The sequence below is a fragment of the Chaetodon trifascialis genome, chromosome 1 (assembly GCF_039877785.1).
Source record: "Chaetodon trifascialis isolate fChaTrf1 chromosome 1, fChaTrf1.hap1, whole genome shotgun sequence".
In the NCBI taxonomy this organism is placed as follows: Eukaryota; Metazoa; Chordata; class Actinopteri; order Chaetodontiformes; family Chaetodontidae; genus Chaetodon; species Chaetodon trifascialis.
Window position 1 is genome coordinate 4,779,915 of NC_092056.1, and position 24,633 is coordinate 4,804,547.

At 40.6% G+C, this 24,633-nt stretch overlaps 2 protein-coding genes across 4 annotated transcripts; one reads left to right on the plus strand and one right to left on the minus strand.

Annotated features, from left to right (window-relative positions):
• The first annotated feature begins 49 nt into the window (after window positions 1-49).
• LOC139329949 (excitatory amino acid transporter 2-like) lies at window positions 50-21,481 on the plus strand. Of its 3 annotated transcripts, XM_070960635.1 has the most exons (11): window positions 50-279; window positions 11,287-11,426; window positions 12,665-12,817; window positions 14,001-14,251; window positions 14,351-14,459; window positions 14,709-14,835; window positions 14,997-15,230; window positions 15,934-16,128; window positions 16,361-16,495; window positions 17,637-17,847; window positions 18,934-21,481. In XM_070960635.1, exons 2-11 carry the CDS (start codon window positions 11,297-11,299, stop codon window positions 19,003-19,005), a joined length of 1,617 nt encoding a protein of 538 aa, XP_070816736.1. In that variant the 5' UTR covers window positions 50-279; window positions 11,287-11,296; the 3' UTR covers window positions 19,006-21,481. The 3 variants fall into 3 exon arrangements, with proteins under 3 accessions (XP_070816736.1, XP_070816720.1, XP_070816727.1); XM_070960619.1 differs by having other exon boundaries at window positions 14,001-14,459; XM_070960626.1 differs by lacking the exon at window positions 50-279 and adding an exon at window positions 8,784-9,011 and having other exon boundaries at window positions 14,001-14,459.
• A 57-nt stretch (window positions 21,482-21,538) lies between these two features.
• Window positions 21,539-22,874, minus strand: cd44a (CD44 molecule (IN blood group) a). Its single transcript, XM_070962259.1, has 4 exons — window positions 22,790-22,874; window positions 22,617-22,688; window positions 22,435-22,513; window positions 21,539-22,342 (listed from the first exon to the last, which is right to left on the minus strand). Exons 1-4 carry the CDS (start codon window positions 22,872-22,874, stop codon window positions 22,165-22,167), a joined length of 414 nt encoding a protein of 137 aa, XP_070818360.1. The 3' UTR covers window positions 21,539-22,164.
• Between the last annotated feature and the right edge of the window lie 1,759 nt (window positions 22,875-24,633).

Consider the following 24,633-nt stretch of genomic DNA (forward strand, 5'->3'; position numbering starts at 1 on the left):
CATCTCAAATCCCCACTGCTATGTCTGTACATCAGTGTGCACACTGTGCATGTGCAGGCTATTTGTTTAGGGTTGCAGGAGGGAGGTGTGAGGATTTCCATACCATAGAGTAGCAGACGAGGTGGACCCTGCTGCAGCACCTGTATCATTTCTCTTCAAAAACTCTGCTAACCTTAATGCTACTTGAATTCTACGCACACTTGAAGTAAATTTACTACATTATATTTACCCCAATCAGGAAAACACACAACAAATTTAAAGAAGACAAGACTTCCACAGGTGAGCACTTTTCATTTAAGGATGCTAGAGGTGGATAATTACACCATCCTTTCCTCATGAGAACATTTGTTTATGCATGTAACTATAACATGTAATTACAAGTCATTTAAAATGTAAAGGAAATCGATTCTGCCTGCAAAACAAATTGTTTACCTAGAGATGACCCAGAGTTCATCTTCTCTAGTGTTATTCAACATGTCGATGCTGAATGTCGCTCCTTGTGGCTGTTAGGTTAGACATGTACAGTATGGCATGTAGCTATTAGAGTTGTTGCAATGTCGTTAGTGCTGTGACCCAGTTCTAAGCATACCTGAATGTAATGTTTGGTGCTGTGTTTGGTTGCATTTACACTCCCATTCCTGAGTGAATGGCTTATTGTAGTTCAAATCAGGATACTGGCAAAATGCCTACCAGTGAAAACCACCACTAAAGAAAGTCTTGAAATAAGCTTGGTTGGTCCTCGTCCACCTAAAATGCAAAAAAAAAAAACACAGAAATGTTAGTGAATTAAAAGATTAATGACTTTACATCTCAGGACAGGAGCAAGTCAACCCAACAATTTTATGGAAGTGACAGTTTCTTAGAGCAATGCAAAACTGCTGGCCTTGAGCCACATGTGCATCATTAGAGATATGGTGTTCTGTGAGACTCACTCCCACCACGCTCCCCAGCTCGAGACAAGGCTGCAAGAGGATGAAGTTCAAAAGAATAGCCAGAAGGGTTACACTGTAAATTCTGAGTAAAATTAACTAGATGGGTTGCACATCAGACAGCGTCTTCTTTTTTGTGCATCTTGTCAGGGAACGTGACTACGGTGCACTCTGCACATTTCATTGTGTGACATTGGATACCGTGCGCCCTTGGAGAAAGGTTAAACTGTCCTTACTGCTCTGGAGGACATCACTATCCATTGTGCTTTTATTGCTATCCTACACTAACTCTTCAAATTAGCCAAAATAAATAACTTACCTACAGCCATTAACAATAATGTACAAGTTACAAACCATGTATGTATATTTGGGCAGAGTACACTCACAGTTAATTACCAAATGAAATGTTATTTTTAGAACAGTAGAGTATGTATCATGCTCTCACAAAATCAGAAGGCAGTCCTGTAAAGTATTCTTGAAGGAAAAGGGCCCCTCTTACTTACTCGTGCATCAAAGAAACTTTGAAGCTTCTCATCAGCAGGAGGCCCTGAGGGCTAGCTGGAGGCCCTCAGGAGAAAAATCCATGTCCCCTCACTGAAATGACACGTTGTCCCTGCTGGGCATGATGTCCAAATAATCTAAAAGCCATTTTTAACAGAACTTGTTTGAGTTTTTCTGATACAGTATTTGTGCATGACAATCATGTTTTAATGCTTTAGATCAAAAATACATTAAAAACTCAAGATGTAGAGAGAGGTGGAGGTGCAATTATTTTCAGCAGTGTAAGATGTCAAGAAGAGTTTTCTGATTATTTTGATGTGATTATTTTGTTTGTGACTGAAAATAAATCGGGTCAGACTGTTGTATAACTCACTGGACGTGTTTCTAATCAGCTCTAAAATGCATGTTTCTATAAAAGTGACGAATAAACGTTCACTTGAAATTTAATTGCAGAGTGCACGCTTAGAGTGATAGCACGCAGCATCTCCGAGGTCCTGTCCTCATTGGGAAGTTGCCAGCCATACAAACTTTCTAAACTCTAAATAAAAGCCAGACTAAAACTTGGATGTCTAGTTAACAAGATACAGCATGTAAACAAGATTTTGAAAAATTAAAAGATGTGTCTTTCTTTTCTGGGTCAATGGTAGCTGGTTCCCACTGCCTCCAACTAAGCTAGGCTAACCACTTTCAGGAGCAGGCTTTTCAATGCACAGAGATGGAAACAATCAACAATCATCTTCTCACCCAACTTAGTAAGACAGCAAAGAAGCATATAATCCTAGCTGCATAATTTAGCTTTAATTTGCCTTACTCTGTGTGAGGAAGGACAAGAGGTCTTGGTGAAATGAGTCTGAGTAGAAACAGCATTTCCTTCTCAACTTCATTTTCAAGTGGAGGGCATGATGGCAGAGCAAGTCAAGAGGTGCTTATCCGATCTGAAATTTTTTAATTGTACATCTCCTGCATAAGTAAGAGCAGCTAACTCTCATAATCAGGAGCTGGTGCTGAGCTCTGGCTCAGATCCAACTGAAACTCTGCTCTTAGAAGACAAGAAGATGTAATTAAAATAATCATTGAAACAGCATCTCCTGCCATGCATCATGCCTCTAAGGCGCAAAACAACGTCGTTATTAGCGCGTTTGCTGTACATAGCCTACACTGCTATGTGCATCTGCTGTGTTGCATTTTTAAAAGCACATTTTTTTTATATTTGTTCAAAGACTTTACAACCCTATTCTTACTTATCCTTATTTACACTCGCTTGACACTCTGCTATACAAGTCTGAGCCAACTGCCAAAACCTGGATGTTTTTTCCTTTAAGTTAATGCACATTTCAGGATTTTTAATTTTTTTTCTTTTCCAAACATAAGACAAAATGCTTGTTGTATGTTGTATTTAATGAAAATTTTCTATTTTATCCCTCATTTGCACGCTTTGCAGAAAGTGAGAACCCACATTTGTTCAGATTCATCCGTGAGAGTTTTTTGGTTGATCATCATTACATGTTTTTAAAGACAATCAGTGAGTTTTACGTCAGCTGAGTGTGGAGGGAAAGCCATGCAAGATCTCAGCAGTGGGCGCCCATCATCCTCGAGAGGCAGAGAGGGTTGTTTAGTTGAATATGTTCGTCTAGTCTGCCTGACTCATCGATCCTTTATCTGACTGAGGTTTGTGAAAGTTAGAAACTATGAGCCCGACCACGGTGCTGACATATCAGTAGCATAACTGTGTTGTGTGCTGATAAATCCTGGCTGGCTGGTTTGTAATGATTTGAGCCTTTTTCAGTTTAATCTTGGATCTATAGTATTCTCCATTATAAATACTTGTTTCTATACTATGTACTCTACAGAGCAGCGTCAGCTTCATGATCAAAGTGACAAGTAGCAATGTTTGGTCATGCATCATCATACAGACACCTTGTAGCCTGTAGTATTTCTATAATATTTCTAGGATTATTCAGTGGCATCTGTGCTGCTGAAAATATACGTACAGCTACCAAAGACAAGCTAAAGCACTGAGTTTCTGTTTCCCTGTGACGCAACTGTTCAGCCTGCATCCTTTGTCCACATGTCGTTGCGAGGCTGAGTTCCCAGTCTTCTTGCTGTCATATCTCATCAGAGCCCCACACGTTTTACATAACCAACAGCTTCATTATTATCTGCATTGGTGACTAATTTAAAATGCCTCCATACTGCTAATTTCCAAGCATGTTTTCCCTGCTTGTATTTTCATTAAAGGACATTGAAAGCAGCATGTAAAGTAGGTTAGCCCAGCCAACATGACTGCACCCAAACCTCAACATGATTTCTACTTTTTGGCTCTGGTTGGGTTTCAACATTCTGATGACGGTTGATATAGTTGTCACTGTAGGTGTTTGGTGCAACCTGGAAGTGGAGCATGTACCGAAACAGAGGAAGTTAACCTGCTACAGCTACATTTTGAAGAACTAGCATTATTAACATGCTTACCGTCCACATCCGGGAGAAGAATACTGCTCCCTTTGGGCTATTCTCGCCTGTTAAAAATGATCAGATCACTGGACTGGTCCTCAGACTGCACAGACTTAGGCCACTGTCCTGCTGGAAATCCTCTTTTACACAACTTTGAGCCTTTGGTGAAACTGATTCCAATTTGGCAAAATCACCACAACGCTTGATGCACTGCTGCATTTTCTTCTCATGTAGCCCCCTGCTCGTATTTAATCTTAAAAGTTTGGCTGACATGTCTTCAGCAGTTAAAGTGTGGTAGAGTTTAGTCCATGTTTAGACTTTTTTCATTGGTCAGATTTAATGAAGAACATCATCTGTGACTTTTAGACATGCTGGAAATGATCTGCTGAACCCCTCTTACACCACAGATCATTACTTTTTATTTTATTTTATTATGCTAATATATATAGAAATATATGTAAGTACTATGTATCAATTGAAGCCAATAAACAGTTTTGCAGAAATAAGCGACAAGAAAACAAGAAAAACACGAGACTCCAACTTAAACAGTTGCATTGAATCATTTGAAATTGTCTTACCTCATTTGCATTTTCCCATTTGTTCTATGAAGAGAAGTGCTTCAAGTCTTTGCTATTTGCTTGAAGAATAATTGTGTTTAACTTCGTGGCTCTCTGCAGTATGATTTTGTTAATGCTCATAATGCCACGACCATCTAAGCTGAAATGTCTCTGTGTGGGTTGCATTGGGTTTTTGGCCACTGTAAATGAATGTATACCCTAAAAACTGCGGTGCATCAAATGCTTCATTTGGATATAATCAATGAAATTTATTGTTAAATATAATTGTCTGTACTGTGAGCAAAGGTTTGGTTCTATTTTCAGTCTCCAGAGATATTTATCTAGTTTTTGAAAAGGTGTTTTTCGTCTACAGCAGATGCGACGTCCATTTTTAAACCTGCAGTGAAGCATGTAATATTTAACTGATCTGAAAGCATGAAATCCCTAAAGGTGTTGACAGTTTGACACATGGAGCCGTCAGAAGAGCCCATTAATCCTCATTGTTTCTGACCCATTGAATTATTGCTATTTTACGTACTGGCTGACCTCTGTGTGCAGGTAATGGACTTTCCACATCCACAGCGAGCACGTGTCTATGTTATGTAACCCGGGTTAGAGAATGCTGGGAATTGTATTCTGTTTAGCTTTTATTTACATTTGTAGAAGGCGTAAACACCTGTGAGGTACAACGGATCATTTGGACGGTGTGGTTCCATAGTTGAGGTAAATTGTACATAAATGAAAACATGAAAAACTCTTATATTTTGGATGCTTACAGTAAGCAAACCTAAGGCTTACAGACGATGCTCAGTGATGGGGAACATGAACTGACTGCTGCTGCCCCTCTGGGTATGTTCCAGGTTAAGACAGATCTCCTGGCATGTGAGAGCTGGGTTTGCTCTTACTGTACCTCAGGGGCCTGCTGTAACATACTGAGGTTGGTTTTATATCGGCTTAACATTAAGATTTTATTTACGAGGGCTGTGAAATTTCTGTTCTTAACTCCTTGCATTCATCTATTTATTCAGCTAAAGCCAGTATAGCAATACTGATTTGATACTGACATTCAAATTGCTGTTGAATTTGACTGTTTCTGCTGTTTTTATTAATATTCTGATGTTATTTTATGCCGTGATGATGAGTATATGTACTGGAGATCACTAAGGGTTATGTCACTGAAAGGCAGTTTTGTTCTGGATGTAGGATTTGTGTGTTTGCTCATTTTCCACTGTAGATTTTTGATGATTCTGTGATTGCTTATCGCTCTGATGAGGAATAATGGCGTGTTTGGATGCCTGCCCACCAGATAGGCCATGCACTGCACCTACAGTATCTAAGATGGACAAAATATCAGGCATCTGTGTGTGTCTGGGAGTTGTCTTGTCTCTCCTTGAAACCTCAATTCACAGTATAAAATCTATGATTGGCAAAAGTTTTTAGATTTAAAGAAAGAAACTCCCTGACCACCGCGCAGGTGCATTAGCGGAAAACAATGCAAAATAATGGAAGGAGAAAGACAAACAATGTCCCTCACTCAACAACGGGACAATATTCAGCTCCACCTAACTGATATTTACTGTAGGGATATAGTTTTTTAAGGATGCATTGTAAAGTTATTTTTGTCCACCTCCTCTTTCACTCACCAACATGTTTCAAATAAGTCGAGACAGGAGCAAGAAAAGACTGAAAAGTTGTGGAAAAACTCCAAAAACGCCTGTTTGGATCATTCCACAGGTAAACAGGTTGATTGGTAAAAGGTGAGAGTATCTTGATTGGGTATGAAAGGGCCATCCTGGAAAGCCTCAGTCGTTCACAAGCGAGGATGGAGCGACGTTCACCGCTTTGTGAACACATGATTGGATAAAGGATATCACTGCTACATTGTCGGTAAATACAGTTCATTTGCAAATGACTGCATTCTGTTTTTATTTACGTTCTGCACAGCGTCCTTTGTTGGAATCAGGTTTGTACATGAATGTCATGTGAGCATGCAGGACACAGGATGCAGGATTAGTCAATTAATCAGTCAATCCTTCATCAATCCAACAACCTTCTAACAGGTCAAAACAGGACAGATGAGACTGAAACCACAAAATTTACATGTGCTCATGTGGTTTTCTGTCCATGTTTATGCTTTAATGTGTGGATGTAGGTTAATATTAGGTCAGAGGTTGAATTTGTGGTTTACAATGACAAAACAGCTTTGGTCATCACCTTTGTATTAAACTAATAAATTACTTGATTGCAGCAAAGTGATAAACTATCAGGACCACGTTTGTTTTATGATTTGTGGAAATGTGTTGTAGGATATCACAGCTGTAGACTTGTTCTCTGAGTGCGTCTGATCCATCTCGGTGTGTATGTGTGCTGGATTAGGATGGCTCAGAACAGATTAGGTAATTATAGACACCTGCTGTCTAAGCGTGGTGTGTGTTGTCAGGTGTTGCAGCATGAGGTCGGCTTGGTGCTGAGGGGAGAAAAGGTGGAGCCAGGTGTGGAATTGCATGGGCGAATGCTTTGCCATGTGCTCTCAGACTGCCTCTCTTCTCCCTGTCCAAGCTCTGAGAGCAGCGAAGTAATGGGAATCTTCACACACTTCACGGATATAAACTGTCAACTACTCAACACGCTTACATCCAGTAACTATGCAAACTGCGACCAAGCAGTCCTTTGATTCCCACATCAAGGGATAAAGCAGTAACATGGTCAAGCTGTCAGAGCCCCATTTTAACAGCAAAATTATACTGTGGATAAGACTTAATAAGGCTTAAAACCTGCATTAGAGATTGCACAGCATCGTGACTGACCCCATAACAATAAACCAAATAGGAGCAAACTGTTAAAACATTCAAATGACGGCAGTGACATCTCACACACACCTTGGTAATTGTCCACATAAAAAGCCAGTCACCCCAACCGATCACTAAAGAATGAATGCTGCCTTGGCAACACGATCACAATGACTGCATGCACCACGGCTGTGAAACTAAAAGAAGCCATGGTCACACACTCAGTGACTAAGCAGCACTAAACAGCTGCGTCTCTACAAATACCTCAAATCAAAGCCTAACTCACTCTTATTGTTGCTGTGCAGAATTTCTGACTTGAAAGCAAGATCTTGTGCAGGCAGAGCAGCACAGTCGAGGCCAAATTATTGGAATACAACAAACATGCACTTTCTAAACTCATGAAAAGCTCATATTTGCCTTGGTTTGCTTTTTTCTTTGCCGTCATCCTACTGATCAAGTCATCTCAAGCAGTCCAATGCTGGTTTAAACTGAGGAACAGAACTGACAGAAGCAGCTTGCATGCCAAATCCTCCATTAAAATCAGTAAGAAATAAGAAATCTTATCCAAATATAAGCCATAATTGATGTTTGATGAAATACTCAAAAAGTACGGAGGAAACAGCTGCAATCAGTATTTTTCTTTTGCTCTCATTATCAACTTTCATTCTGCTGCTAAATGAGTTCTCCTTGAAGCTTTTTGATGTTTAATTTGAAAGCTATTGTCTATTTCTCTTCACTGGCTCACATATTAATGAAGCGCGAAAATAAACCTAAGTGCAAGTCATTTGTTGGTTGCACACGAGTAGCAGCAAGTCATTTAAAATTATCCACAGACAGCACATCAGACATTATAAAGTATGATACTTGACTCAGATTAATAAGAAGAGAGCCACATGAAAGTCTCAATTTTCTCCCTTTAAATGTTAGCAAATGCATGAAATTGGTCAACAGAGCCAATCAGCTGCACACAAACTTAGCAGCACAATATCTCCCACTTCTCCCATCACGATGCCACTCTGTGGTCAAATTAATTATGGGCCACAGCTACTGACAACATCCCCAGTGATTGTGTTTAGCCAAGGTGTTTTAAAACTCCTGACTTTTTTTGAAAGGTCTGTACAAATGAAAGCAAAGCTGCACTTTGTGGCTCTTAGTAAGCATCGGTACTTAAGTTCTGCAAGTGCAGCATGTGGATGCTTAAAGAACTGTTCAGATGAATATGCATTGCTTTGTGATTTAGGAAATCTAATGAGCTCCAGTTTGAAACTTCCCAACACCATTTGTAGTAGGAGCCAGTCAATGACCTTAACACTTTACATATATTTTTTACTGACTCAGAACCTTCTGAGACTTTATATTGTTCAACATCCAAAGCAAAGTAAATCGTTCCCTCTGGCAGACGTAAACAAATAAACTAAGCAAAAAAAAACAGCAACAAGGGTTTCAACAGTCGCTAATCTCAGTTGCTTGACTCCACCCTTTGCGTCTGGGAGACTCCTGTCAGACCTCCAAGTTAGTCAGTTCACCTTTACACACCTCCCTGCAGCTGAATGAGCAGGCACCTGTGATTGTGGATATACATCGAACGGTGAGGAAGAAGTGATCTGCAGATTTTCAAGGACTGAAGAGACCTTTCTGAAGGGATACAACACTTTTTTGGAGGTTCTGACTGGATTTACTCATGCATAAGACATGAATTTGTTATTTTTTTCACTGCTGCCGATGGCCGTATAGTAACTCTCCACAAGTACAATCTCAATCCCAAGCAACATAAAAAACAACTGGTAAGCATAATAAGAAGTGCATAGTGATGTGGTAGTAGGTTGTGAGATGAGTCATCAAAACATTGGCATTGAAGAGTTGCCATCAAAGTAATGTTCAGCAGCTCCTTTACAGATTTCCCTTGAAAGCTGAATGATGCTTTGGTGACGCAATGATTGCTTAGGTCTATTGTCTGGTTTCCAGGAAAAAACTGCTTTAAGGGTAAAGTGCATTAATAGAGTAATTATGATGTTGCTCAGATTATGTTGTCATCGCTCTTTAAACACAGACACTCTGAACAGTTCTGATCCTTTTGTATCAGCCTCACAACCAGCGATCTGGATAGAGTGTACTGTATCTTGTGTGACTTCTTGCTTGCATCTGTCACCTTTTCAAGTATTTCCTTTTATTGTCCTAACACCGCATATTCATTAAGTGTTTTTGCTCTTGAACGACTCATCCGAGGCTTTTGGAGTAGCTATCTTCGTAGAGACCTTTGGTCTGAACACTGATGTTTGGTGTTTAAATCAGTAATCTCCTGCATAACAGTCGTCAGGCAGGGAGTGGTGACACCTTGACTTTTCCTGGGAAGCCCCTTTTCCGTTATATAACTCAATCACTTGTGTACTGCAGGTGCTATTTTATCCTCTTTAAAAGGCTTAAGTCTCATTAATGCTAGAGCACAGAGTAGACAGTCGTGATTGACTTGGCACTTGCACTCTCCTTACCTTGTATGTTCCCTGCTCCTTTTGATGTCTTTTACAGACAGTCATTCAAATAATGAAGTATCAGACTATCTGATGTTGGATGTGGGAAGTAGAGTGCATTAAGTGTCTCCATTGCCTATAATTAAAGCTTTGTTTCCACACTTATTGTGAATTAGTTTTTCTGCAGGAAACTTTTCACTTGATGCACAACCTTTGCTGAGAGAAGCTGTAGTGTCTTTATGCCACGCTTGCTGCCAACATTAATATTCCAGGTGTTCAAGTCATGAAGGTCGAGAGTGTCCAAATGACACAGGTTGACATTCACTGTTACGTAACTGTGCACGTCTGTGGTCTACAGAAGATTTAAAGGCTACACAGGGGAGAGCTGATCTTTAAGTCAAAGAGGCTTTACGCCACACCACAACAAACCTGAGATGCTTGTTGCTTCAGTGACATGATGAAGCAGTGATGAAGGAACGGGTCATAAGATGGATGCTATCATTATCTGAAATTAAGATCTCTCAGCAATGAAAGCACCTGCAAAGTCCTGGAAACTCACAAAAACCACAAGGCTGAATCACTGACCATGTAACATAAACATGTGAATATATAGAATATATAAAGTATTTGCCTCCCCATTATGCCTGCCCTTATAAATCTATACATCCAGGGTTCATTTCTATTAGATTTTATTCAACACAGAAGTAGAATATGTCAGTTTATCATAAATTACCATGTGCAGACATCCAACCGAAGCAGGAGTCTCAGAGAGGACGATATGAGTAACAGCTGTCGTTCTGTTTATTCAAACGCATCGAGCAAAACTGAAATGATTTGTTTAAAATGCAGATTGTAAACAGGCCTTTTACTGATTCTGTGACTGGGAATGTCAGTCGCTAATTATGGAAGGCCATCTGCAAACTTTTCACAAATTTTCAGTAGTATGCAGCATTAGTTGAGTTTAATCGTGTGTGCGTGTGCCCCCATTAATTTCTTAATGACATTTTTTTTGAATAGCAGTCTTGTATGTAATGTTATGAATTCATGACTGTCATGAATTTTTCTAATTGCTGAATATAGGCAGCGTTTAAGCATAATGGCATCATAATATAATACTTTTTCCTCTTTGGTGAGTTCCTTCCCTTCTCGGGAATTACACATTGACCACCAAAAGCCAACCAGCAGGAGCTGCAATAACAAGACTATGATCCCTAACTGGCTTTCCACCAATAGATGTTCCTAATAACATACGTTGGAACGCACAACCAAGCTGGAGGCACTGCTAATTTATGTCTGTGACTTATAACGGCTGTCTCAGCAACATAAAGCTTCATTTTTGCTTCATACTCAGAAATAATTGGATGGCAAAGGTCCAGCTGTACTCGTTATCATAGTGTAACCCCTCCTCTATTTTTAACCTTGCTTAACATTGTCTGTCTTCTCTTTGCTGCAAAGATCATAGCTAAACATGTCTGCCACTTTGTAATCAAAATACATTAAAAAAAATACAGCATATAGTCCAGAAACTCATCAGTGCAACCAAAAAAAACCTGCCAGTAGTTAATTCTCTTTCTTTTTTTTATTCTTTCAGTGCCAACAAAATGCAGAAGCAAGTGGAAGTCAGGATGGACGAGAGCCACCTGGAGCCCAGCGTGGAAAGCACTGAGAGTGCATGCGGCAGTGTGTGCGATAAAATCATGAAGAACATGGTTCTCACTCTCACAATCCTTGGTAACTTTCTGCTTGTGATACTCTTATCCGACCTGATGTGGCAGTTTGTTTGTTACACGTAACCATCGCAGAGGTCGTCCTTGAAAACTTCAACCAGAATAACGAACCACGTGATGCAGCTCTTACTGAAGCCACTGTGGATAAGAGCAAAGACGTGTTTTCCACGGAGAAAAGCCTTCAGTGCTGCTCTTTGCTTATTTCAGTGAAGTAGTACTCTCCAGTTCTGGCGTAATGATGCTATGGCGGTATCTACGCTAACCTCTCCAGCTGCAGCCATTGTTGTTTTGCTGCCAGTAGTTCCTCAGCGGATGCTGACTGGTCTAAAATGACGGCGGTTTGGCCATTAATGCATAACCTGAAGACTGGAGATGGAGAGTCTCGGTTAGCGTGGTCTCACAAATCCAGCTACCTCGCAAAACTTCCATCCACAAGCCATCCATTTTCTACTCATGGTGCTGGAACCACTTCCCAGCATGCATATAACAAAAAGCAGGATACACTCTAGACAGGTTGTTCATCCATTACTGCACTAAAACACCCAGGCAGACAAACACATTTACAGCTTCGGGCAATTATGCTTCCCTGCATGTCTGGAACATCAGGAGGAAATCCATCCGCACATGAAGAAAACATACAAACGTCAGTCAGGAAGGCCTCAGTCTTTCAGATGCAGGACCTTCGTGCTGAGAGACGATGGCGCTAACCACTGAGACACTGGTGCTGCCCGACGTGAAGCCAAAGCATTTCACTACATACCGTTCAGATATGAAAACAGTTCACAGCTTCTTTCCGGATGTTGAAATAGCATTCAGCAGAAGAGTTACATGATGTTCTGTCTCTGGGGTCACATTGCTTTTAAATTACACTGTCAGACACTGAAGTGAGGAGATGTTTTAATATTTCATTTAAATGCAGTAGAGTATGAACTATTTTTTCTTTGTAACAAGTCCTTTCTGCACTCTCTGTCTGCTGACAGACGCACAGGAGCTGTGAAATCATTCTGGTCAACGTTAGATTTTCTTGGTGTCTTTATTCCGTACGGTAAAGTTTTATTCATCACACATGTGTAAAGTTACGACAGTGTCTGCTAACATTGTGGCACTGCGACTCTCAGATGACAGGCTGTGATGTTAATTAAGACTCTAATGAGCAAATTTTATTTACCGCACATGCTGACACGCTGTCATTTAGACTCTTTAAGTGTCGTGTGTCTGATTTGTGTTTTCTCGCCGGCTCAGGTGTGTTTCTGGGTTCCATTGCTGGAATGCTGCTGCGGCACATATCGCCTCTCCCTCCTGACGTTATTATGATCATCGCCTTCCCTGGGGAGATCCTAATGAGGATGCTGAAGATGCTTATTTTGCCTCTTGTTGTTTCCAGCCTGGTCACAGGTGGGTGAGATACAGTACAGTAGCTGCTGCGAACGTTCTGCTCAATTTGCCGACAACTGTCCTGAAATGAGGTTGCGCGGTGCGACTTGTTGCTTTCTGGGAGTTGAGCTGCAACAGGAGAGACGAGCGAGTGGGCAGGTTTTTTCGGCCATTATGGGTATAGACGAGGCCTGTGTGGAGGACGGGAGGCACACAGACACAACTCACGCAGATGTTATTGTTTTTAAACACTTAAAATTATTTTCTTGTGGAAACATAAACCTCATACTAATTCTGAAAAACAAAAAAATAAGAATTTTAGACATGTCTGAAAAATGTCATGTGGTCATAACTCGACATGTCAAATCACATTTAAGATGCTGAACATCTTTGCTTTATAAAAGAAGATTAAAAAAAAAAAAAAAGATAACCCAGCTTTGGATACGGTCCCTAATAATCACTCAAAACTGTCAGAGATAAAACTAAATCCTATTCATTTCCCAGCAGAGTCCAGTTCTCCAGCTGATCTGATGATAATATGATATTGGACATATTGTCTATAGCACAGTGTGCCTCTCCACAACCATGTTAAGAGGCTGCACACACTCTTTCTTTACCAAACTCAATTACCCTCAGTCAACAACTCACGTGTTGAAGACCACTGCTATTCATCATGTGCTGTTCTGGAGGTGGAGACATGTCGTCCCGCCACAAGTCAACAGATAAGCAGCGTTACAATCACTTGCTGTCAGACTGGATAATTGAAACTGAATTCAAAAGATAAGTCCAATTGTCTTGCTAAGTACAAATGTGTAATTAAGTTTCGTCTCACTTTGGAAGCGAGTCTCATGAAATGTTCGGGTACAGAATTAGTTTTTCCAATATATCTGCACAATATGTCCTCAGCCAGACTCACAACACCAGCACCTCTTATGTAAATGAGGTAACGCTGATGTGTGGAGGCTTCGCTGTGCAGATGCTGCGAGCTGGTCTGACTGGGCTGACATTAGCAGCTGTTTGGTTGATTATCAACTTAATGAGAATGTTTAAAGCTATTTCAGAAGAAGAGGTCAGATTTAACATGCAAAAATGCAGAGATTATAAATCTATTAGCGCAAACAAAATATAACTGTCACCAAGAATCCATGCAACAACAATATTGGACACTTATTCTGGTTTCCTGTAAAACATCCTATGCCAACAGGATTAGCCGGTTTGGACGCCAAATCCAGCGGCCGCTTAGGCACCAGGGCCATGGTCTACTACATGTCTACGACAGTGATTGCAGCCGTCCTGGGAGTGGTCCTGGTGCTGCTCATCCACCCCGGGAACCCCAAGCTGAGGGCTAATCTTGGCCAGGGAAAGAAGAACGACGAGGTGTCCAGCGTGGACGCTTTCTTCGATCTCATCCGAAATCTTTTCCCGGAGAACTTGGTGCAGGCCTGCTTTCAGCAGGTAGGAGTCTCAAAAAAAAGGTTTTCACCCACCATAAAAAAGTCTGATTCATATGTCAGTTGCTCCAACTGTTTGTTCTTTTCTTTGCTTCTTGTTCAGATCCAGACAGTAACCACCAAAGTTCCAGTGCCCACCAACAGAACCAAAGCACCTCCACAGTTCACAGTCAAAAGGTCGCTTCAGTTCAAGAGTGGGATGAACGTCCTGGGTAGGTGAAAAGTTTGAAACACACCCACTGCAGCAGTTGTAGAAGAAAAGCACAAGTTTTTTTTTTTCTTTCAGTTACATAAGAACTAGAAAACACTCAGAAAACACTCACCACCACCACTGCTACACAATCACATTTAGTAATAGAAAATCTTTAAATATAAGCTTCTGGATGCAGTGCCGTGTCAAAATACATGAATATAGGACACTTGTAGACTAAATTAACATTACTGTATTCTGCATGTCACAGGTTTGATCGGATTCTTTGTCGCTTTTGGAGTCATTATGGGGAAAATGGGAGAAAAGGCCAAACTGATGTTGGAGTTTTTCAACGTCCTGAATGAGATTGTGATGAGGCTCGTTGGGGCGATCATGTGGTAAGTTTTTAACCACAGCAGGCACCCTGTGCTCCACATTCAGAGACACCGCCAAGCCCAGAAACTCATCTGAGCTAACGAATGCTGCATCTTAATATCTTCAAAATGCTATCAATCTGCCTGCAGCCCTGATCACAAACATATCCTGTGTCCATCTCCAGGTACTCCCCTCTTGGTATAGCCTGCCTCATCTGCGGAAAGATCATCTCCATTGCTGACTTGGAGGTGGTTGCGAGGCAGTTGGGGATGTACATGGTCACTGTGATAGTGGGTCTCATCATCCATGGAGGGATCTTCCTTCCGCTGATATATTTTGTCATAGTAAAAGAAAATCCCTTCAAGTTCTTCATGGGGATATTCCAAGCTTGGGTCACGGCACTTGGAACAGCGTCCAGGTATGAGTGATTTTCTGCCTTTGTCGTGATTTATATTCCAGAATTAAGACTTTCTCATCCTGGTGAGCTCAGTGTGAAATGAAATTCAGGTTTCCTCTCGAGTGTGCTGCATATTTTTTCACCCTTTATTTTACCCTTTAACTATAAAATGGTCTTGCCAAGAATGGCTTCTCATTTTGTGTGGGATATCTTTACTTGATGTTTTATTAATCACATATATGCACTCTTTCCCCTCCTGGCGTGACCTCATGTTCTGGCCTCCTCACGGCTCCGTCATCAATGAGAAATACTGATTAATTATCAGACAAAACACACAAAACAACTGCTGAGTCACAGCTGCTGTTGTTTTTACATGAAATTCACCCTTCAAGTAAATTCAAGCTAGTTTTTGTTTCTTTGGTGAAGTTAAACTCATGAAAGCCTACATTAGTCTATTTTATGAATTTCATAAATTACCTTAGTTCAGAGTGGATTTGTTTCAGTATGAATAGAAGATTAGTGTAATAAAGTTTAAAAAGTGTTGCAACATCAAGTGTGACCCAGTCAAATTAATTCTCAACAGACAGTCTATAACTGCTTGGAGAGCTTTTTATTTCTTCAAGTTTTCAATGCCAAATGTGTGAAGAGTTTGCAAACCGAACCTTGCTGCATCCTTTCTGTGACTGCGACACCAAAGCACTTCTTCCTGTCTTATTTGCCGCAGCGCCGGTACCTTGCCTGTCACGTTCCGATGCTTAGAGGAGAACCTGGGCATCGACAAGAGAGTGACACGCTTTGTCCTCCCGGTGGGTGCCACCATCAACATGGACGGCACAGCGCTTTATGAGGCTGTGGCCGCCATCTTCATCGCTCAGATGAATGGCATCGTCCTCGACTGGGGCCAGATTATTACTGTCAGGTGAGAACGTGGCTGAAGAGAGATAGCACGGTACATTTGCAAGGTAACATTTTGTCAATAAACTAACCGAAACCAAAGAAGTGTCCCCCTGTAAATATAGTGAAACATGCACACAGTAAAATGTTTTTAAATACAGAAAACATCACTTTCTAGTTTTCCTAGAAATACAGTTGGTGCACGTTAACAGTGTTGGAGCCCCCCCTGCTAAGTATGGAACTTGTCTCTTATGTAGTATGACGGCCACCCTGGCCAGCGTGGGAGCAGCCAGCATCCCCAGCGCTGGACTGGTGACCATGCTTCTGATCCTGACGGCGGTGGGGCTGCCCACTCAGGACATCAGCCTCCTGGTGGCTGTCGACTGGCTGCTGTAAGTTCAGCACTCATTCAAAACACACAGACGCATAGCAGCACCATGCAAAGGCTTTGATTTTAGCTTCTTATCTGACAGAAATCAGTATTTGCTTCCTTTAGAGTGTGGCATCATCTCAGCAAAACATATCATGTCGGATTTTTAACCAGATAACAGTTATCCACGGGAGCTTCAGAGCATGACTCTATTTTTGCAATTTTTTCCAAAAATCGAGTTGATTCTTTACCGTGAAGCTGGTTGGACACATCTTTCTGTTGCTCTCCTCTGTTAATGATGAAAATGGCATGAAATTCAGCCCAGCACACTATCCTCTTTTAACACTTATCATTCAGTTATCTATTTGTCTATAGCCTGACAACTTTCAGTATGTTTTTCTGCATTTCCTTCCGGAGCAGCACATTTCCACGCACAGTTTGCAGAGTGTAGAGCTAAACCGCAGCACTGACAAGAGCAGCATCAAAACAGATGCTTGACTTTAATGTGAACGTACAGGGTGTCTCATTACAGACTGAGCGCTGAGCATGTTCTCTAACATATGTTTCGGGGGTGTAAACAAATCTGGCTGTCAGGCTTTGATAGCCGTCCTGTAGATGCGGCTCTTCTGCTCTCCTACTCGCTGACTCACTGACATCTCTGGGTTAATTCAGAAACATAATTAAAATAACTAGAGTGCATAATCCGTTTGCAAAAAGACAAAAAGCGTTGGCACTTTTTTTTTCTCTCTCTCTCTGCTGGCAACAATGCTCATATTACTCATCTGGGAATAAGCTGCTTGTGGTCTTATTAACCCTTGGGCTAAATGATTCATATAAAAGGTTGAAACTCTTTTATACATTTTAACAAATTAATTAACCGTGAATCACTAACTTATTCACACAGTGTAGTAATCCTCTTCTCTTTGTGTCCTCAGTAGCGACGTATTCTACTGTGTATTGCTGCTGCTGCTGTTTTGTGCTTTTATAAATCCATCCCAGTGTTGTTTGTCTTTCCTGCTGCTCGCAGCTTAAAATCCAAATTAAAAAACAATTTCAATGAAAAACAAACGAAAAGGCACTTCTTCTTGCTTCGTCTTGTTCTCTTTTTCTTTCACTCATTACTTTTCTCTGTCTTTCCCGCCGCTTTCCTCCTCCACCTGCAGGGATCGTTTCCGCACTTCGGTTAACGTGGTCGGGGACTCCTATGGAGCGGGTATCGTGTACCACCTTTCCAAACACGAGCTCGACTCCTTCGACTCCCAACAGAGCCGGATGGAGGAATTTGAGATGGCAAAGAATCAGTCGTTCTTTGAAAATAACACCAACCAGAATGTATACGCTCACCACAACTCAATCTTGATAGACGACTGCAAGGTACATTTCACGTTAACGGACATAGAGACGTGTATGTAGACAATCCTCCCCAGCTCTGTGTCTGTGTCCGTCTTTCTTTTCTCGTCTGTGTTTGTGTTTCTTTTCTATGTGACTTCTTATGCTGGTCTATGTCCGTCTTTGTGAATAGTAAATGTCATATATCCATTGAGGAAAATGCTTTTAAAGAGGGTGAAAAGCTAAACAAATATTTCTATATTTGTTAATTATATGAAAAAGCAGTTTTTGTGATGCCAGGTTCATCAAAATCAGACTTTGTTCTTTTTTACATATCATACTCTTTTGTTTTTTTAATCCTCAAAGTTTCTGTTTTACTCCCATGAAATTCAAATGAAAGTGTTTCTTCTTAAGCATCAACCATTCCTGATGTCTTGTTATATTTGATCAATTATATTTGATTTGCATTTTCTTGTGGCATGTCTTGAGTTTATTAAGAAACTGTTTTATTTTTCTTCTGTCTACTTAATTGGACATGTATTTATGGCAGCCCTAACCAAATTACAGTTTTCAATCATTGGCCATCTTTTGAAAGACTTTTTCTAGCCGGTGGTACACATAAAGACTGCTGTTTCACCATGTTTCATCCAAAGTGATGCATACATTCATGAAATGCCTATCAAAGATCCCTTCCTATCAGTATTGTAGCTAGCCCTCTAAACAAACAAGAGCAAAATCGTTGTGATTAGAGACTTCCACTCATACAGTATTTTTGTTGATATTTCATTGTCTGTATCATGCAACTTTGTGTCTGATGCTAAAGTTGCGTTCTGATTGTTATTGTAATTCGGTTGGGCAGAGAATCCATAAAATACATGGCCAACTCTGGAAAACTAGAATCAGCCTCGTTTTCTTACAAGCTTGTAACTGAGAAAGCACACTGACGTGTACACAGCATCACTGTATCATTGTATCAGTGTTTGAGATGGCATGTACTTCAATGTTAAGTCAGCCCCAAGGTCAATGGCCTGAATGTACTGAAGCAATGGCTTCTCTGCTCCCAACCGCTGATGCTTTGTAAATGACGGTGCCTTGGCCCCATAGTTAGATGTTCTTGATAATTGCTTACAGGTCACCATGGGCAAAAATGGCAAGACTGCAGAGTTCTCTCTTGTTGAGGAGGGACCGTGGAAATGCGAGTAAAGCAGGTCCAGATGCTGCTGCGCCTTACCCTGAGTTCCAACAGCTTTTACTTTCTGCAACTATAAAAACAAAACAGAACAAAAAAAAAAAACACATATAAAAAGAAGAGAAAAAAAAGGAAGCGTTAGCAGAGTCGACCGTACCGCAAGAGCAAACAGTCGGCCAGTCTTTCAGCTACCCATCCGGGTGGCAACTGGAGCAAACTACAGACGGCTCTATGACCAACTCGTGTTAGATCTTGCATTTGCGCTAATTAGACAGAAACTGTAACAAACTGGTGCATTTCGTGCACTTTGTACCGAAGAATAAAGAATTGTGTGGTTGACAACACTCAGGGCCTTACTTGGTGCTGCTGCAAGCTTCCTGTTCTGTCAACGAAAGAATTCTTCGACCATGTGCAACATCTCATTTTTCTTTTGTATTGAAGCATTTTCTTTGTAGCTCAAAGTGCAGAGATATGATGGTTGGATGATGGCCTTGCCAGTTAAATTTTATATAAAGACCAATGAGAGATAATGTAATAATAGACTCAGAACAAATGAACAAAATCAGCTCATGAGAATTATTGAATATTATATACTGAATAGCAGTTGCTCTCAATGGTTTTGTGATTTCTGTCTTTCTATGCAATTTCCATGAAGACCAAAGGTTAAAATACAAAATACATGCTGGATTTACGAAAACAGAGCAAGAGCTGAACAAAACGTTGCTCCGTGCGGCATTATGACGTGAATGCATGATGGTTAAACACTGCATTACCTTTGACTGTTTGACTTATGGGATTACGCCCTGATGCCGCAATCATGGTCAAGCCTAAGAAGCAAAGCTTAGGACTTAGACCCTAAGAGGAGAGCATGTGCGCTCTAAATGTGGCGACAAACAGTACAGGATGTGTTGCAGAGAGCCGCAAAGCAGACATTAGTGTACGTGAAGGGTGCCCTCCCTCTTATTTATTTCTTTTTTTGTATATATGTTCTTTATGAGTGAAGCACTCACGTTCTGTTTCTAGTCAAAAAGTACGCCTGTGTACTGGAATTTATGCGTTCACGTGTGTTTCTGAGAGCAAGACAGGACGAGACAGAGAAAAGAAGGAGGGGTGGTGTCTCAAGCTCTCCGCAGGCCAGTGCATTGCTCTGTTTTCTTTCAAACTGTTTATTTCTTTGCTATATGACAACCTTGCCTTGACGACGTCAGCTGCAGAGTGCAGTCAGTGTGATGACTAACACATTTCTGGATCAAAGTTACCACTGTTCATTTCAATAGATTACCGAGAATCACACTTTCGTGGAAGGCGTTTCTCCACCTTCCAGCTTTACTGCACTCAGAGTTTACACTGCAGATCTACATCTAAATAACACACTTGTAACTGCATGTAGAGGTAATGAGCCATGGTAACGTCTGTTTAGCAAGTGCACACTAAATTCCGCCTCCTGCACTCGCATCAATCTGAAGCAGTATCAACAAGGTCATTGGATGTTGGTTGAAAAAGTCCACGTTTATGAGTTCAACTCTGTGTAGCAACTCTGTTCAAGCGTAGGTGAAAACGGGATTATTTCTTTCTCTTTTCATATAAGCGACAGCTTATATTTTCATGTTTAAAGTGCCTCCTTGCACTTTGTGTATATACTCTCTTTAGGTAAAGTGTATAAATCAAATGTATAGAATTTGACACTTGATGTAATCTATCAGAATTATTTTTGCTATGCTAAAGGTTTCTATAAAGACTTTAAGTATATATATTTAACAATGTTAGTCCAATGTTAATGTTCCTTTTATGCACCACTAGTTGTCTCAATAGGTTGTGAATTTAGGATTATTTATTTACAATTGATGCATTGAATTTATCTGTTTTTGAGAGAAACTACTGAGCCCCAAATGGTTGTCAGGGAAGAAAGCCCAACATTTTTCACTTGTTTAATGAGTGAATGTTATTTAAGGGTTATTTTTTGTGTGCATGGAGTACTGGTGCTGGCAGCTACATCATGTCTGCATGTTGTGACACCTCGACAAGCCACCTTGTGTTTGGCTCAAGCACCTCCTTCCTCAGTGATTATCAGCATACCCTGATTTATGTCAAAAACCCATTCTCTGTTCATTCGTGATGTCGCTTTTCCATCTGTTTCATTTCTTATTGGGCCTTGATCTACATAAAATTATATTGTTAGTCAATGGGCCTGCTGTAGCAAGTGTTTTCTATGAACATGTGAAATTGTAAAATCTTTAGACATTAAACTTATATTTTCTATCTTTCTTTTTGATTCTACACACAAATCGGTCCAAGGATGTGTTCATTTTCCTTGCGCCTGTAATGCAAACCCTCTTTTCACTGACTGACGAAATGCAAGCAGGACTGAATTCACTAAATAAACTATAGCACTGCACAAAAATATTTGTCAGGCAAGTGGGCTGAAAGTGTGTAAATATTTTAATACTTGTGTGTAAATATGAATGGAAACAAATAAATGTTTATTGATGAGCTGCTGTTGTGTTTATTTCTCAGAGGAGGGCGGATGTGATACAGCGTATGAGCGTTCATTGAGTGCACAACGCAGCGGCTGAAGTGCTGTGTAGGCTGTCAAGAGACGCTAATGAGTCAGTGGGCTGAGCGCTGCTCAGTACAGAGCTTTCCACAGTGACTGTGGGGAAAACGGAGCAGCTTAATATAAGTTACAATCCACAACACCGTCTTCAATAATATTATTACAAAGAGATTTAAAATAATATCATCACAAAAGACATTTTCGTCAGACTGGACATTTCCATGCGTCCACTAACAGACCTGTGAGTTAAAAATATATATATATATTTACACTGAAAACAGAGGAAATGAAACACTGTAAAGACCTTTTCAGCGGTGTTTGAAATAAACGGCATTTGTGGATCTTACCCACTAACTGTACGCTACAGTTAATAAAACTTGATATGGCAATAAATATATAAACCTAAATATTGCTGTACTTTCAAGGTGAATATAGTTTTTGAACGTCAGCTGGAAAAAACAGATTTCCGCTCAGACCGGGCCCGAAGCTGTGAAAGTCCACAGAAACTTTTGGCTCAACAGCACCAACAGTTTTGTTCCTCTGATCGAATTCATCTGCTTCAAACACCCTCTTGTGGTTCTGCGATGAGTCTCAAGCCTCCAGAGTCTGTTTCTGAGCCTCACTGCGTTGAACATTTCTCTGGAAGCTCATCCAGGGGGATGACTGTGTACTCTGCCGCCTTTCCATTCTCCATGGGCTTCTCTTTGAGTAGGAACGTCTCCATCTCTTGCTCCCTCTGCTGGTTTGAAGAGCCAGTTGTGGTCTCGAGCTGGGCTGCCTGTTTTGGGCCATTCCACCTACACAATAAGGAACGGTGAGAATTGAATCCTACGCTCATAATGGTTATTGTCAAAAATATTGTTGCACATTTCCAATATTTAATTCTTACTTGTCTCTGGTAGCGATGGCAACGCAGAGCATTACCAGTGCCGCAACACCAACAATAAAGCCAACGATGATGATCCAACCTGGTCATGTGGGAGAGCGGGAGTTGATAAGATGGACTGTTGTAAGACAGAGTTCAATCATGCACAAATCTGGTCTATAAATGCATCCTTTTCCTGGACTCACCTTGTGCACTTTGTGCTGTGCTGTTCTGTGGCAACGAAGGCTTGACATTTTCTTTCATTTGCTGCAGTTGAACTAAGACCAGAAAATCACAGTGAATAATAAAGGCAATATAGTAGCGACTGGATATTATTATCAGGATAATTATTATTATTAGGATATCAATCAGTATTTACCATTTTCGGTTATGAAGAATTTTTCTGCTGCTGATCCTGAATCTTCATTTTCTTCAGGTATTTGTGGAGTGTTGGGAGCAGCCATTGAGGTGGATGTCCTCATTTCCTTGTTGGCTCTACCACGGTGCTGGCTCTCCTCTCCTGTCACGCTGTCTCCAGACCCAGACTCAGATTCAAAGACTGCGTAGTCAGTGGAGGAGTGAAAGGCATTGGGCACACTGGAGTGATCAGTGTGTCTTCGCAGCACTTTGGAAGTAGAGCTCTGAGCATTTGAATGCATACTCAAAGTTGTGATTGGAAGTTGTTTGCCTCCATGCTGGGGGAACACTTTGAACGGCACATCGTCGCCCCCTGAAGCACTGCCCTCAACCGTGTCGCTCTCTTTGGACTCAGTGGACAGCTGCTGGGTTGAGATTCTTTTGGGTGCTTGGGTTGTGGCTGAAGTGCGATGATCGTCCTGGATGAGAAACTCCTCCATACGAACGACCTCATAAATGTCATCCTGGGTCTCAGCTAGGACAAAGAGAGAGGGAAAAAAATCCACAGGTCACCTTAAGTGTTTACCTACCAGCCCTGACACGAGCCGAAAGGAAAGTTACCAAGCTTGTACGTTGTACAAAATAACCACACAGGGCTTAAGTGCTTCGCCTCAAATTCTTGTATTAACTTGTGTTGAGGCCTTCTTTGATGAGGTGTGGTGAGAAACGTTAATGATAAACCTGGGTGACTAATCGTCTATGAGCAGGTTAACAAAAGACTTCATCAAAGCATCTGTTTTAACAAGAGCGTACCTCACTTTTGACACACCCAGTACAACAGAGTAAACTATGACTGTTCTTTTCGTCTGTTTCAGTTGGAAGGAAGCCATAACCAGGCTTTTGTGTCATTAAGGAGCTGCAAACAAAAGGATAAATTAGGCAATGCGCCCATATAATTAACGAATTAACGCAAATATTAATTGTTTTTGCTCATTGAAATATACTTCAACTCCCATATTATTATTCTTATTATTATTCTTACTCTTATTATTATTATTATTATTATTATTATCATTATTATTACCTTAAAAGTGTTGATTCTTACTCGCCAAATTACCATAATCACTGGTGGATATATAATATTTAGCATTTAGCATGTGCTCAAGTATTATACTGTATTTGGTTCTTGTACCTTACTTCAGTATTTCCATTTTATACTACTTTATATTTATACTCCACCACATTTCGGTAGGAAATATTAGGCTTTTTACTCCACTAAATGAACCTCAAAGCTGTAGTCACTACTTACTTTTCCATTAAAAACATATACAGTATATGACAGGCTTGTAGAATACGGTATGTTGTTAAGGAATAAATAAATGCTTTGCAGCCTTTTTAGTATGTTACTGCTTCTGTGTTTATGAGTTCAGATGTCTGAGCTGTTCCACCAAAGAAAGATTTCCTTCAAAACTCCTCAGATGGCTTCATTTCAATTAGTGTTTGGGGCCCAGCGAGGAAAAATTATCCAAAACTTCTTTTTAAAAAGCAAAGATTTGAGGATAGTCAAGACATTAATTCCAATTTGTGCAGCAGAAGTTTGTTTTCTATACCCCATTAATCAAATGACCTTTTGGAGGCGCCTGACCTGTAGATTGGAGCTGTTGCCCGAAGGATGTTGTTGAAACTAGTACTTAAACTACTAATGCTTTAAATGCATTTTTCCTGATAATACACTGACCAACAGTTTTCAATAAAGTCAACGGAGGGTTCAGAAAAAAGTTCACTCAAAAGGCCCAAGAATCAAATCACACATCTCCACTCTTCATTTCTGCCCAGTCATGTTCACCTCCGCTGCTCGCTATGAAG